Source organism: Eleutherodactylus coqui, chromosome 5 (assembly GCF_035609145.1).
Source record: "Eleutherodactylus coqui strain aEleCoq1 chromosome 5, aEleCoq1.hap1, whole genome shotgun sequence".
NCBI classification, from domain to species: Eukaryota; Metazoa; Chordata; class Amphibia; order Anura; family Eleutherodactylidae; genus Eleutherodactylus; species Eleutherodactylus coqui.
Genome location: NC_089841.1, coordinates 123,880,849 through 123,897,740, shown reverse-complemented (window position 1 = coordinate 123,897,740; position 16,892 = coordinate 123,880,849). Strand labels below are relative to the sequence as shown.

The 16,892-nt window shown below is 41.3% G+C and overlaps 1 protein-coding gene across 1 annotated transcript in view; it reads left to right on the top strand.

Moving 5' to 3' along the window:
• The window catches only part of DTWD2 (DTW domain containing 2), a 240,487-nt gene that overhangs the window by 59,147 nt on the left and 164,448 nt on the right, over positions 1 to 16,892 (top strand). The window contains exon 3 of the mRNA XM_066603098.1: positions 16,594 to 16,684. Within this exon, the coding sequence (XP_066459195.1) occupies positions 16,594 to 16,684 (91 nt within the window). The remainder of the gene's footprint in view (positions 1 to 16,593; positions 16,685 to 16,892) is intronic.

Below are 16,892 nucleotides of genomic sequence, written 5' to 3'. Positions count from 1 at the left end.
ATCACAGCTCCAGGCTTAATCAGTTAAACTTTCATCTCTGATTTACTCACTTGAACAGATGAGCTCTTTTACCCTTCTAAGACACTTATCTCGAAAGCTTTGAATCTCCAGTAACCTTAAAGTCTAATTTGAAGCCAAAACAGAGTTTTCAGTCTTTGGTTAAATTTCTTAAAATCATGTGAGTTGTGCGCACATTGCTATTTTATATTAATTGCTTTTTTGCTATGAAGAAATTTGGGAAATATGGCAGAAATAATCACTAAAGTATTAACATTCCAAAATTAGAAATCCTTATTAATTTTGCATTCATCCATATGGTGTGCACTGTCTCCGCTGAGCCTGGCATACTAACTGGTTTAAAGCTTATCTCTGTTTGTTACACAGTGGGACAGATTAATCAATATGCTACATGATAAAAACTTTTCCAAGATTTTGAACACGCTTCTGTACTTTTCCATCAGTTTAATCTTTTTTATTATTTTTATAATTCTTTTTATTAGGTTTTATAAATAGTACAAAGTACAAATGGCAATAACCCAAAACATTTCACAGCGTATTGAAGAAAAGCATGTGACAATCAGTATCACTTTCTTATATAGTCATACAATTCTCCATCATTGCATCAAGCCAACTATACTAGTACATTGCATTAGACTATAGAGACTTGTAGGTGGTTGTAGGTTATATCATGGCACTTCTGTTATTGTCCCATGCTGCTATGAAATATTCATAAACTTAAACCAACTAACTAACATTCTGGGCACCAAGGTCGCTCTACCACTCTCTGCACTCGATATTATACATGAATATTGGTGTTTGAAATCAAACATTTTCCTATTATTGGTATGAAGTTTGTATCGCAACCCTTCAGTAAGCTATATATTGTAGTTCATTGACTTTCTTTTCCCCTCTTTTCTCAATCTACTCAACTGGTTTGCGTCATGCAGTTTAAGGTACCAAGAGGTATCCCTGAATGACTTCATACATTCTACAATCTCTTGTGTGGGGAATATTTCCTTAATGATCGCACACCAATAAGAAAAAACCTGGAGCCCGTGGCACCCTACATTCTAATTCAATCTTTCCATACACAAAAATTGTTTGAGTTGGTGTGTTATGTGAGTTTTGGAGTTAGCGGCTGTAGCCATTGTGTTAATATGTAACCTTTGCTTACTAAAAGGGCAGCATGGATCAAATGTCTTGATTGTAGTTTAGCAGGGAGAAAATGAAATAAAAAAACCTGGGGTGTCAATGGTAGTAAGATTTTTTTCGAGCTTGTGTATTAGTAGTCTTATCTCTGTCCAATATCTTTGAGCTTCTGCACAGTTCCATAAGCTAAGGAACATGTTCGTTTTTGGCTTGTTCCATTTAGGGCAGGCCAGCAGTCTGTTGCATTGGGATATGGCGGGATATCAAAACCATATATGACCTTATGTATGATTCAAACTGAGTTTCTCTCTATCCTTCATTGGAAATGGCTTTGCACATTGCTGACCAGCCATCTGTGATTTTCTGTTCAATTTCTGGGTCATTGATTTCTTCTAACCGTTTTTTAAAAATTGATGAGCCATCGAATGCTGCAAGGTTTAAACTGAAGACTCAATATAAACTAGAGAAGGAGTGTTTTCGTGAGGGGGAGGTGATTAAGAGGTCTAGCGGGTTTGAGATATGGTCTTTATTTGTCGTAAATTGGTGAGTATAAACCCTCTCAATTGTGCATAGGAGAGGAAGTGTGTGTTTGGGAGCCCAGAGGCTTCTCAGGGTTCTGGGAAAGTTTGTAGTCTAGGCTCCTGGGGATGTAATATACATTGGATTGTCTCTATATCTTTGGTTTGCCATTGTGTAAATAATTTGCTTTTCCACCCCTCTTTGAATTGTGGGTGTCTCCATATCTTCGTATGCTTTGAAATTTTAAAGGGTAGCCTATACGCCTTTCTCACAATCTTCCAGGTCACAATTGTGGCTTTAGCCAGAAGTGATTGTCTGAACAAAGGTGGAAGTCAGCTTATTCTTGTTCTTTAACCCTTAACTACTGACAAGGTTTAATTTTTGTGTAAGCACCAATGTGGGAGCCTCTCAAGCCCATTCATTTATGAAATTACGAGGATTTATAGGTTAAACTTAATTTTATGATCAACTTTTATTTAAATATTACTTATTTTAGGTGCATACGTTTTGTTACCAATTTTTTGGAGAAAATCACATGGGATCAATAATCAGTCTAAGTTTCTTAAAATTTTAAACAAAATCAACTTATAATTATAAAACCTTAATAGTTGCTCTAATAAGCTATATATAATAAACTGTTGTACTACTAATAGAAAAAACAAGGGACAAATTCACGTGAATCATACACAGTCTGGGCATACTTGCTTTGCACACTGAAGGCATACATGTTTTTTGCATTAATAGCATATGGGTGTGGACTTTCAGTGAAGCTTCAGTGGGCATGTGTGGCATCTTCTTCTTTGTTTCACCTCTTCTTCTTGAACTTCTGGACTGTCAGGCATATCAGACCCTAGTACTCTACTCAAATTCACTCATATTTCTTGTGGCAGTCTTTCATTGTTCACTCTCCTCATGTGTTGCAACACTAATCTGCGAACCAATTCTTTTAGGAAAACTCCCCTTTCAGTAATCTTTTGATGATGTATGTCATACAATATGTGGCTGTTGACAGTGCTGATATCTAACATGCGGTAGAAAATAACTGACTCTCTATTTGATTCATGTCCATGTTGCTCAGGAATTAAATTATTACCAACATCATTCACCTCTGAATCGCTAGAGTCCTCAAAATTTATCCATCGTGATGCAGTTGACTCAAATTCACTATCAACAGGCACAAATGCTCTTCTACTTTTAGAAGAATGTGGGCAATCGCTGGTGTTTGTCGACCGTTTTCTTGCGGATGAAGTGCTGGGTTCCATTTTATGTTTTTAAAAGCCCTTCACAGAATAGACACAAAGGATAAAACTACAAATTTTTATTCAAGTAGTTAAAAAAACGGGCACACTGGTAAACCTAAATGCGTCACATCAGCGATAAGGACAGAACGCAGTCAGTCATAAACAAACAAAACACATTATATATATATATATATATATATATATATATATATATATATATATATATATATACATACATACATACATACATACATACATACATACATACATACATACATACATACATACATAGACAAAAAATTCGAAGCTAACTTTCCCTGGATAGTAAATCTTTCCATGTATCATGAGGCCCGGGAAAAAATAGAGATGTACCGCACATGTAGACCATTAGACCAGATCGCTAGGCCGTATATACGGTAATCGTTATATAGCATAGTATATAGACCTGCATATCCCTGAAGTGGTGGATCTGTAAGTATATTCCTGCCATGTATAAAGTTAATAACTTCTGATATGCAGGTAAACTCTCTGATAGAAACTAGAGTAGAAGAGAATTCCTGATACAGAACCAAAATCTAAGGTTCATAAAAAAGCTCAGGTTGAAAATTCTGATTTGTTAAAGCTCAGGTTCAAAGTTCAAATCAAGGTTCACAAAAAAGCTCAGGTTCAAAGCACTGATTTATAAAAGCTCAGGTTCAACGCGTTTCCTTGCAAGCTTGCGGTTCATCAGGAACTAAAGAGCCTATGTAAAGGACTTAAAACTGTGATAAGGGAGACTCATACTCAGCCAACACGGTATTTTGTTGAGAGCCTTAAATAGGAATACTAACTGTAATAGCAGCAACATATGAAAAACCCAAAGATCTAGTTCCTCAGGAATTTTTGTCTGACGGCCAGTCTGCTAGGATGTTGTAATTGGTATCAGAGACTTGAGATCAGGAGTGGAGTGAAATGACGACTAGAGAAACTGCCTGTGGGGGGGGGGGGGGGGGGGGGGGCTAAAGGAGTTAGGACAATAAAGGCTCATTTAGACAGGACGAGTGTCGGGCAAATGATACCCGACACTTGTCTCAACACATACTCACTCACCCTGCTGCTGCGGGGCAGCTGGAGGAGATTTCTCTCCTCTCGCTTCCCCGCCCTTCTCCATTGCCTTAACATAGCGGCTGTTCAGTACTGAATGGCTGCTATTTACACTAAGCGATCAGCGATCCGCTCATCGTCCATCGTTTATGCCACATGGACGATGAGTTGATTTCTCAGTGTAAATAGCAGCCATTCAGTACTGAACGGCCGCTATGTTAAGGCAATGGAGAGGGGCAGGGGAGCGCGAAGACAGAAATTTCTTGCAGCCGCCCTGCTGTGAGCCAGCGATACTATCTTCCGTTCAGGTGCACGGGAGCAAGTAAGTGCGAGGACGAGTGTCGGGCATTGTTTGCCCGTTACTTATCCTGTCTAAAAGGACCTTAAGGCTGATGCTGATCCTAGCCTATCTTGTCCGAGCAAACGGAACTGCCTGACAGATTTTGTTGCTCACTAGTTGAATAAGGGATTTATGAAAACAACGACAAATAGCAGTAAGGGGCGCAGCTTTCCTAGCGTTTTTCCACTAGTAATTCCTAGGATCTTTCCACTAATCTAAGTTGATCTCTGAGTCCTTAGAACGGTTGTAGGTGTGCACTTATTGCTACAGTTGTTGAGACGTGCTGCTGTCATTTAAGTACTTTTTGCAGTTATTATTCTTAGTAAGATAGAGCACGTGTTCAGCAGATTACAAGCATAGCAATTCAAGACATCTATCACGAGCCATGCATCTTTAAAAAATAAAATAATGTTGCAGATATTGTTCCTCCATATGAAATTATTGCTCATTGTCCCTTCCAAACTTTATTTTCACTCCACATCTAGTTCATTCTTCCACAAGCTGCCACCTTTCTTGAATGTTTCATGCTATGCAGTTTCTTATGAAAGTCAGTTTTTAAACTGTTTATTTGCATTATTTCATTTTTTAGATGCCTTGGAACAATAATAAGCAAAAATATGTTAGTACAGGTATACATACCCTTTAAGAGAGGCAAGATGCTCAGAATTTCCCTTTAGTCTCCAAGGATCTAAATAATGACCTGTCACTATACATGGTAACGTGAAAGTACAGTATTGTACTTTAGCTAAATTGCCTGCCTCTGTAACTTTTTTTTTTCTTCTTTACTTTGGGTAATTACCATTAAATGAACCTTAACACAAACCCGAGACAGGACTTCATAAAATTCAAAGTGCTTCTAATTTAAGATATAATTAGTTTTTGACAGCTGCATTTTATTAAATTTAACAATAAAATCCCTCTCTACAACCATAATTGCAAGCACTTAAGACACCAGTATAAAAGAAAAATAATAAAAAGTGTATTTACTATCAATTTAATCTTAGAAGGTGACATTATGACCTGAAAAGTATTAGCCAACAAAGTCCTGCAATAGCCTGTATAGAAGTGTGCACCAAATAAGTGTTGATGCCTTCAAAAAGGCAAAGACGATGATATTTTGGTCTAAGAAATAGACACTTATAGAAATGTATAGAATTCTTTTTTGAATCCAGTGTGATCACCACTTCAGTTCTTTTTTTAGGACATATTAACTCGTATCTTCTTGTTTTTGTTTTTTTTACATTCCTGTGGATCAGTAGGGCCTGAACAAAGTTCTAAAGTTTAGCTATACCCCATCCTCTGCCTTTCCCTGGTTGATTTTTTTTTAACCATACTTTGTAACTATGATAACTTTTTAGTTTATGGTCATTTTAAAAGGACAACAATATATACATGCCCTCTATAGAGCTTAAAGGGGTTGTCCTACTTCTGGCTATTGATGATCTGTCCTATCCTGGATAGGTCATCAATAGCATATCTGCAGAGGTCCACCACCCAGAACCCCCAGGGATCACTGTTCTTGGTCAGTGTCTTTTGTGTACTGAATAGAGATGAGCGCGCTTGATGCTCGTTCGAGTATTATGGTACTCGAGATGCTCGTTACTCGAGACGAGCACCACGCGGTGTTCGAGTCACTTCCATTTTCTTCCCAGAAAATTTAGCGCCGTTTTTTGGCCAATAGAAACACAGGGAAGGCATTACAACTTCCTCCTGTGAAGTTCCAGCCCTATCCCACCCCCCTGCAGTGAGTGGCTGGGGATCAGGTGACACCTGAGTATTTAAATCTGCCCCGCCCGCGGCTCGCCACAGATGCACGCTGAGAGACATTTGGGAAAGTGCCGTCCAGCTGTAGCTGCTATAGGGAGACTGTTAGGCTGTTATGTTCGTCTTCAAGAACCCCAACAGTCCTTCTTAGCGCCACATCTGACCGTGTGCAGTACTGTTGAGGCTGCTTTTAGCAGTTTTGCAAATTTTTTTTTTTTGTATATCGGGCGTGCAGACCATAGCATCCTCAGTCTGCAGTCAATTTACTGAGTATAGGGGCAGTACTGGTGAGGCAGGGACAGTGGTACAGGGAAAGAGATATACTGGCTATATAGGCGGTGGGCTTTTTCAAAAAAATTGGGAAAAAATACTGTATTTGGGCTGCCTGTGACCATCTTCAGTTTACTGCGTGTCTGCTGGGGGTAGTAGTCGCTAAGCTAAAACCCAGCCTTGCGCATAATTTTTTCTGGCTGCACTGTGTTTTCAATAACTACAGTCATCCTCCAACAGGGAAATCCATATACAGGCTATATAGGCAGTGGGCTTTTTCCCAAAAATTGGAAAAAAATACTATATTTGGGCTACCTGTGACTGTCTTCAGTTTACTGCGTGTCTGCTGGGGGTAGTAGTCGCTCCTTAATACCCAGCCTTGCGCATAATTTTTTCTGGCTGCACTGTGCCTGCCAACCCTCTGCAGTGTGTGGCTCCGGTTCCTCCTCATCACAGAGGCAATTATAAATTGACATGAGGGTGGTGTGGCTATGAAGTGAGCGTGTGGCATGGGGGCAGCTGAAGGGAGCGCAGTGACACTTTTGTGTGTGCAGCAGACGCTAGGTCGTGTGGGGCGGTTGGGCAGCATGTTACCCAGGAGAAGTGGCAGCGGAGTGTCATGCAGGCAGTGATTGTGCTTTGTTGGAGGTAGTGTGGTGCTTAGCTAAGGTATGCCTTGCTAATGAGGGTTTTTCAGAAATAAAAATTGTTGGGGGGGGCCCACTCTTGCCGCTATTGTGGCTTAATAGTGGGACCTGGGAACTTGAGATGCAGCCCAACATGTAGCCCCTCGCCTACCCTATCCGTTTCTGTGTCGTTCCCATCACTTTCTTGAATTTCCCAGATTTTCACAAATGAAAACCTTAGCGAGCATCGGCGATATACAAAAATGCTCGGGTCGCCCATTGACTTCAATGGGGTTCGTTACTCAAAACGAACCCTCGAGCATCGCAGGAAGTTCGACTCGAGTAACGAGCACCCGAGCATTTTGGTGCTCGCTCATCTCTAGTACTGAGCTGTTTTGCTACAGGAAGAAGACAGCTGCATGCATTACACAGTGGTCTGTACTACAGGCTGAGTCCTATTAAAGTGAATGAGGCTCAGCCTGCAATACCAATGCAGGCCACTTCGCAGTGTACAGAGCTGTCTGCTTCTCACAGCAAAACAGCTCAATACACAAAGACACTGACTTAAGGGGAACAGCAGATTGTCAGGGGGTCCATGGCAGCGGACCTGCACTAATCTGTTATTGCTGACCTAACCTTAGGATAAGTCATCAGTACCGAGAAGTGTAACAATCCCTTTAAATGAAGGAGTTATGACAAGCATTTATTTTTTTCAACCCTAAGGGCTTCTTCACACAAGCATTTGCATTATTGCGCATGACTGCATGCGTATCTGCGTATTTTACTTTTTGCGCCATCAGGACACGTTCATTTGCAAATGACAAACACCCTTAATTCAAATGGCTATTTAGCCTAATGAGTTCCTGATGTGTTCTTTGTCTTGCTTAAAGGGGTTTCCAGGGAAATACTATTGATGACCTATCATCAGGATAGGTCATCAACAGTTGATCGGCTGGGGTCCGTCACTCGGACCCCGACCGATCAGCTGAGCGGGTGCATGCTGTCAGCGCTGCAAATACACAGAGGTCAGAACCTAAGTCTCCGCACCTACCTCTGTGTAGTGGCCAGCACTTGCAACTGCAGGCACGGTTCTCATTGAAATCAATGGGAGCCGTGTCTGCAGTTACAAGCGCTGGCCACTACACGGAGGTTGGCATGGAGGCTTCTGCTCCAACCCCTGTTATTGTGGTGCTGACAGCATGCGCCCGTCCCAAGTGACAGACCCCAGCTGATCAACTGTTGATGATCTATCCTGATGATAGGTCATCAATACTATTTCCCTGGAAAACCCCTTTAATTGTGCAGCTTATTGTGCATTCGGTTGCGCTTTGTGCACCCCCAGGCTCTGAGAGAGAGAGAGCTGGTCTATCCCCTGAGAGGAAGGCTAAGAGGAGACTGAAAGCCTGACATCTGTGGGAGACCAGGCTGTGGTACAGCTACGAGTCTGATGGAGAAGGACGCCCCAGACTGACACCCGGTTGGGTACGTGTAGTGGCACTAGGCCACTGTGTTGAGAAAACGGCTGTTTAGTTAGCGCCTTGATGGGCAAGTATTTGTTATGTTTATAGAACAAAGTATTTGTGCTGTCATTGGCTGCTGTGTTTCTACTGGATTTCCGTTCTATTGCTGAACATTAAAGAAAATATAGTTATTCGGCCTTTTACATGAACTGAGTGAGCCGCTGTGTTATCGCCAACCCTAGCCCCCGCGCAGACATTGCCACATTACCCATAGAGTGGGACACAAGTGCACATAAATGTTTTCCATCTTAAGTCATTAAAAAGCTGAAGTCCATGGAGTCCATGTGGCTTCTCACTAACAAGCCGCAAGGGCACAGGGTGCCATTGTATTGTGCTCATGTAGTGCCTTTTTTCAGAGATTTCTTGAAGATTACACTAATTTCATAGCAGATTCTAACGGGGTATGCCATGATTTTTTTTTACAGATGTGACAGAGCAAAACATTTAGTTTGTCTCTCCTGTAAAGCACTCCTATAGTGTGGTAGGAATTTCCACATGCCACCTAAAATGCATGCAAGGAGCTAACAAATGTAAACAACTTCCAACTGCAATACCAAAGAAAGCCAAACAGAAGAGTGGCACTATTTCTCGAAAGCGCAGCACATCCTTTTTCATCATCTTATACATCCACTTTTAAGAACGGCATGAACAGAATTAGAAACAAATTGATTGAAGATGAGTGCTGTTAGGCTAGCATTTTCTTTTTTTCTACAGAACAGAAACCATTACATTATACCATTTCTTTATACACATTTTGTGTGTAACCATTTAATTAAGTATTTATGATTTTGTACAGCCAACAGCTTCTTGTTAGTATGAGCACAACAGTTTAGTCGATAGGATATGTTTGCATTTTGTAGAGCCCAAAGAGCATTTCATTTGATTTAGGCTAATGTCACATGAGCCATAAAAATGCTGCCATTCTATAGCTTAAGTATTAAAGTTAAAACAGCGTTTAATCTTTTGCATTTTCCTTCCATTATAATCCACAGGGATTCTCATATGATCCTTTTTCAGCTCCTCATGAGTGTTTTGTAGTTCTACTTAGAAAGTAATGGAGAGGGAAAGGAACAATTCTAAGTAGTCTGGAAGATACTATTATTATACCTCCAGTCGCATTGTGTTTGAGTCCACATAAATAGTGAAATAATAGTAATCCTTATATAGTGCCAACGTATTCCACAGGACTTTACAAAATCAGGCGGCATATGAACAGGCAAAATCAGACATTGCATACAATATCAAATTAATAAGCACTTTGAAAAATAGGGATGAGGGCCCTGCTCGCAAGAGCTTACATTCTATATGGAAATATGGGTGATACAAGGTGTAAAGTTTCTGTACAATGGTCTGGCCATCATCTAATGCATAGAGAACTCTACATAAAGCTACATGAGCCAGTTACCAGCTGGTATCTGTGTATATACAGATATAAAGTGCCTTTAAGTGCATGAAATATGAGGGGATTCTGATGGATGATGAGATCAGATTCCTAGGGAGAAAGTAGAAGGTAAACAGAGAAGAGTTCGATTAGGGAATGTCATAGGCCTCCCTAAAGAGATGTGTTTTTAGGGTGCTCTTTAAACCATGGCGATTATCCTGATTATCTGGGGTAGTGCATTCCAGAAAACTGGTGCAGCTTGGGGAAAGTCTTGGAGATAGTAGTGGGAGGATTGAATTATAGAGGATGTTAATCTAAGATCTTTAGCAGATTGGAGAGCATTATTAGGATGCTAGAGAGAGATGACGGAGGACACATAGGGTGGTGCAACATTGAGGAGAGTTTTGTGGATGACAGTGAATTTCAGTGTGTAAACACGGATGCATTTTCTGCTTATCAAGATTCACATAAAACACATTGAAAAGGTCATCCAGTTTAGACAATTGTCCATGTAATTCCACACAGCCCCCCCATTATAGTGTTTAGCATTCTACACATGGACCTTTTTTTTCACACAGACCGATGGTCAAAGTGAAAAAACTCATGGCATGTCCTATTCTGTCCTGTTCCACAGACAAGAAATAGAGCATGCCAATGCATGTCAGTGGGCTCTGTCCATGTATATTAGACAGCACATGGACTGTGCTGTCCGACACAAGTTGAGCCAGAGTTTCTCAAAGCAAAAAGAAGTTCCAGCAGCACTTACCAACACCTTATTGCAAGAGGGTGTACAAATCGCCTCAGTTTGCATGCCAGAAATAGTGTCTGACCCAGGACACTAATGCATCAAGAAGTCCAAAAGAAGTAGAGCCGGCAGCAAGTAGAGCCAGCAGAAGTAGAGCCGATGCATAATGATATTCCAAATCGGGTTTCTTTATTCCATTACAAGACAGTATAGAACAGCACTCGGCTATAAGTTAGCCTTTGTCAAACTGCTAAAACTCATACACTAGTGAGTATAAATATCTTATGCTCCACCCCCAAATGAGTGAACAACCAATAAAGACATTGAACAAACGTACACATATGGCCTTACCAGCTGCAGCAGATTAGGGTGCATCCTGGTCAAATGATCTGCTCACCTTTAGTGGCCACACCCGGTGTGTCTCTCCATATACAGCGCAGAAGCGGAAGTGCCAGTACAGGCTCCCATATATACAACCTAATCAAGGTAGTGCGCATGTCTGCCCAAAATCTCGCCTCTCGCAGACACCTAATGCCGGCCTCCCAAGCGCAACTGACATGTGCAGCATCCGCGAATTTCTCAGAGGCAATTTGCACTTATGGCTAGTGTGCACCTAGCCTAAATGTGATTTTGACGGAAAGTAGCCAGATGTAGCAGCAGCCAATACTCAGATGTATGGACACCAGTGTCATACATGGAATCGCTGAGTCCTTGAAAGTGGAAGCCACTTTTTGCAGCAGCTCTCTGCTCTGGCTGATGTAGAAGTAGTTCAGTGTTGTAATTGACCAGCACCTTTAAATGATGTTGAGGCCTGGATTCTGTACCATGTGTGGCTGCTGGATGGCTTGTAGACATCCTTCTGTTATGTCCAAAGGTCTCAATAGTCCTGTAAAGCTTTATTCCTCATCTCAGATGTCCAGTTTTGCTATTGTAGCACAATTTTTTTTACCAAAAACTGTCTTTTGCAGTAGCAGTTATTTTTAGCTCTTTTTTTGCCATCAAAACCATGGAAACATGTCCTACACTGTTGGGATCTGCTGCTTGACTGATCAGGCACTGCTTTGTGGCTTCTGTTATGAACTAAAGTCATGACACATAGATGTACACAGAAAGGAACGCTGTGTAAAAACAATTTGAACTATAGGACTCACTCCCCCCCCCCCCCCAACTGGGGAAAAAGTCAATGCGTCATATTAAGCAAACGTGCCAAAGTTCTATTCGGCTGGCACGTTCGCATGCCCGTGCAGGTCCGCTCTATATCGGGGGAAGAGAGCGTTCTCTTTGTCCTCTGCACTGCCGCTCATACATACAGCTGATTGATGGTGAGCACTGGTGGCTACTGCTGCTATTTCTCTGCTTCCACCAATCAGCTTCCTCCCACCGTACCACGAGCGCCCCTGTTACAGAGCTCTACTGATCCTGCTGTGGAAGAGAAAGAAAAGGAGTTATAGTGGCTCTCCGTCGCCCTGTACTTTCCCCTGCACTGCTGCCTAAAGTTCCTGGGGGAGTTTTAAAATATTTTTTTCCTATTCTAGATGCGTCTTATTATCCGGTGCTTCTTATAGAGGGAAAAATTCTGTATTTTAACCGGTTAAAGAGTTGAGTGAGAGAAAAGCAAAAAGACAGAGGTGGTGCTGCATTTAATAGTGTTTTACTGTTTCACAGCTACTGGAGTGCTTGTGGAGACTGCCAAGTAGGCGTGAGAAGACTAACAGACCCCAAAATGCTACTCTGGGGAATTTGATGTGCCAATGGGAGATGGTACAATGCCTCTGCAGTGCCAACTACTGAAAGGCAGCTTTCTTATAAGTCAATGCTCCACCTTCTAACGGGCATTGTAACAATGACTGGAAATATAACCCAAAACTAGAGTGTTCTCTGGAATGAAAAGCTAACCATGTACAGACAGACAGGCCAGGCTGTTTGGGGGGTTTTGCCCTTTATCTGTGTACAGAATGTTTCTGGATGGATGTGTGTAGGTCGAGAAGGGTATAGTTGCTCATTGAGATTGCCCTGAAAGTGTGAGGAGACTTACAGACCAAAACCTACTCTACAGTGATGAGGGGGGGGGGGGGGGAAACCCCAAAGTAGACTGACAGTACATGGTTATCTTTTATCTCTGGAGAAAACTCTGGTTTTGGCTTATAGTCCCAGTCATTTTGCAAGGCCTGTTAGAAGGTCAAACATTAACTTATAGGAAACCTGCTTTATACTATCTCCCGTTTGCACAGCTACTGGAGTCGCATCTACATTGCTCAGTACTTCTTTATAATGACCCCCTGTGCTGCTGCTGCTGCTCGTATATGAGAAAGAGATAGGAGAGCTGAATCTCCTCCTGCAGTATATGGGAGCCATCACAGCAGCTAGTCTCCATCCTCTAACTCAGGGAAAACTGAGAATGCATTATGAAGCCTACAGAGGGGAAAACTGTTCAAAATGCAGGATACGAGGCGTAGAAGGACCAGATTTAGTGCTACCCCTCGTGTACACTCACGGCAACTTATTTTGAAAAGACATTTGAAGCTGGAACGCTTTAAGTCATCTAACAAGAGTGATACATGTGGAACACAGGAGGTTGCACGTCTCTTTTTAGATACACTAGGATCCCACAATAGTTATGGCAGCCAGAGTTGCTTGTGGCATTTACATGCCATCTTCATACATGACTGCTGCTTCTCCTTCTGTCCTGCTCTGTGCGTGACGTATATAGTAGCTTTCGCGGAGTGTCTCAGAACCAATCCAACGAAAAGGTTTGGTTGAGATGCACAATTCTCTTCAGGATTTGCCAATGAGAATTTCAATAGCGCTGATGACAGACATACAGAAATATGAACGCATGAAGAAGCAATTTTTGCTCACTTCTGTGTTTGAAGGCAGCAGAACAACCTTGTGGCCTAATGTGAAGATCCACTGGTTCCCATTTTGAGGTCCACCGGTAGATCACAATGCATTACCCATCACTGCTCTAAAGGCTTTCAGCTTCCGGATCTAAATGAGAACGTTCCCATTCACTATCCATATGTATAGCTATTGAGACATTGAAGAAAAAAGCCCAAAAAGTATATTAGAAAATGACACACAATACTAATGACAATTAAGCAATACAATACTTAAACGTCATTAATATCGAAGATCTTTATGGTAATGTTGTTCCATTCAAGACTTAAATCAAGTTTTTGACTTGTTTATGTTATATCCTGAACTTTGCCTTTGTATAGTGACATGAATGGCCATTCCTAGTCCTTACCTTATTAGTGGTGTTTCATAGGCAGAGTCTGCTGGAACGAGTTATTTGTGCTCGGACAGTCTCTTTGATGTTTCCTCACTTCTTCTGTTTTAGAGTGAAGCTTGAATTGCATGGCTTACCTCTCACCTCCTAAATCTATTCCAGGTCAAACCATGCATGATTTGCTTCATGAAATGCCTGAAACCTGAGCGAGTGTTCTAGACTATATTAGAGGTCCATACGTCGAATAACAGGCTTCTGATTTTGTCAGCCTGTAATTGATTAGCTGGAGCAATGTGTTTTAAAGCAAGTGTTTGTATTGCTGTTTCCTCACACCTAATTATTATGGCAATTGAAACAATATATTACCTGTTGTAATGTCATTACTTTATAATCTTAATAATCACATCCACGGCAAACCATTAACACTGCTATTAAATCTTGGCTTCAGTCAACAATTGGTGCTACTTTCCAAACCCTTCTAATATATAACACATAATTCTAGTGTTATTCTGATTTATGGACTGAAGTTCATAGATTCCACAAATATGCTTCATTATCTTTAATACTTGACGGCAGTTGTTTTCTGGACTTAATGCAACATGAAAGTTGTGTTTTGTTTGAATAATGTATGGATTGTACAAAGGTTAGTTTACTCCTGTATAAAAACACATAAAATATGTTTGTCCTTTAAAGGATAATGCAATCATATGCACAAACCTGTACCATAAATTTCGGTGCAGTTTTTTTTTGTGAATTTTTATAAGATCATCATGCCAATAGTATGCCCATAATGCGTAATAGTTTTTTAAAAATCCCAAAAGTAAAAGGCTCCCTAGTGGGACAAAAAAGAAAGTTTTAAGAAATAAATACATTTTTTTTAAATTACATCTAAAAACACATTCAGATTTATTTTTGGTTTCTTTTGCACTCTCCCTAACAAAAAGTGGATGGAAATTAAAGGTAACTCGTCAGCTTGAACATGTTGTCCAAACTGCAGGCATCATGTTATATAGTAGGAGGTGAGGAGCAGATTGCTATATAGTTTTAAGCAGAAAGATTCAGTATAACTTGTAATTTATTTATTTATTAATTTAAACATTTGTTCATTCTGAGCTGAACAGTCCAATGGGCGGTCCTATCAGTGACTGACAGCTGCCCCTGTATGTACAAACAGCCACACATAGATTATAGAGTTGAGTGAACATACTCTGCCGAGCTTGATGCTTGTTCGAGTATTAGCGTACTCAATGGTGCTTGTTACTCGAACGAGCATCACGCCGTGTTCGACCCCGCCCCAGTTTTTGGCTCCTCCTTGCTGTGACATGCCTGTTTTGGCCCCTCCCTGTCGCGACGCAGCATGCGTCATTGGCAAATTGGCTGGCTGGCTGGCGAGAGAAAGACTGACTAGAAAGAAAAAAAAGCAGCTCGGGACCCGGCGTCCCACATACAAAAATGCTCGAGTCTCAAGTTGACTACAAAGTCAATGGGGTTCGTTACTCGAGTAGAGCTCTCGAATTTTACGAAAAGCTTGACTCAAATAACACGAACTCGAGCATTTGGGCGCTCGCTCATCTCTAATAGATTATTCTCAATCACTGATTGGCCTCATGTCCACGGATAGAATTAAATTGTGGAATTCGCATGGATGATCCGCAGTTCAATATGCTCATGGACATGCATTGGGCATCAGCAAGTAATTAAATACCTGTGGATGTCATTTTATCGTGGCGTATGGATTGCATGCACGGGATAAAAATTGCAGCATGCTCCATATTCTACGGTTTGCCCGCACAGACTGCTTCCACAGCTTCTATTTAAGTCAATGGAAGCCGTCCGCTCCACAGCATAGATGCAGCTAATACTGCGTATGTGCCGCGGATCCGCGGGAAAGCAGGACATTTAAAAAGAAAAAAGCATGGCACATGCATGCGGCACACTGACGGAGTCCCAAGCATATTCGCCGTGAAGGAGAAAGGAAGATCCGTCCATCACGGAGGAGACCCGTGTCGCGACCGGACAGGTGAGTAATGTCATTTTTGGCCTCATGTCTGTGGGCACGGGTGGAATCCACTGCAGGATTCTGCACTGGTAAACCATGCAGGCCCATGGACATGAGGCCTTTCCCCATAAAACTATATATCAATCTGCTCAGCTCCTCCTGATCTATAACAGGATGCCTGCAGTTTGAACAGAAAGTTCCAGCTGATAGATTCCCTTTAAATACTTTTGTAAGTGTCCCTCAAATGATGTTAAAAAAAAAAACAACTTGCCCTGCAAAAACCCAAGACCCCAAACAGCTACTGTACATCGATGAAAAAGAGAGTATAGCTAGTGAAAAGATTGTATCCATCAGACCAAAACTGGATGTGTCCTTAAGGGGTTAATCAGTGATAAGTGATCTGTAATAATAACCTTTTATCAAATAATAATTATTTCATAAAGGTTATTATTACAGATCACTTATCACCTGACTATCCTCACGTATCTGTAGTCTTTCTTCTGTTTTTGGTCTTGTGCCCTGCTGAAAACGAGTGGCAGACTATCGGCATTTCTAGGTTAGTGGATGCCAAAGTAAAGGGATTTTACTGCATTGACGATATATAGTGTCATTGAACACTGGAAACACATGCTAGTGGAATCAAATCTAGAAGTATTGTGGATCTTCTGTTAATAATAGTCATTGTGGTCTTTCCCCTCTGTATCACCTTTTTTTCCTATTCTTCTAGCCGCCCTGAGAAGGTGTGCCTGTGTCCTTTCCTGCCGGCTCATCCCCTCAATGTTTCCACATGTTTATACATTGTTCAGCATCCAGCGGAGGTGAGTAGAGATATGGGAAGAGTTGAAGTTCAATCACCTTGTCTGCTCTAAAGTTGTGGGAAAAGATGGAACATTGTCTCCCAACATCTCCAACTTCCTGCTGTTAGCTGACATATTAAGGGCTATTCTGTAAGCAGCTGGCTTGTCATTTTCAAGTGTTTTCCTCAGTGAATTATACTGATTTATTTCAGTAGTGGATTTAAAAGGT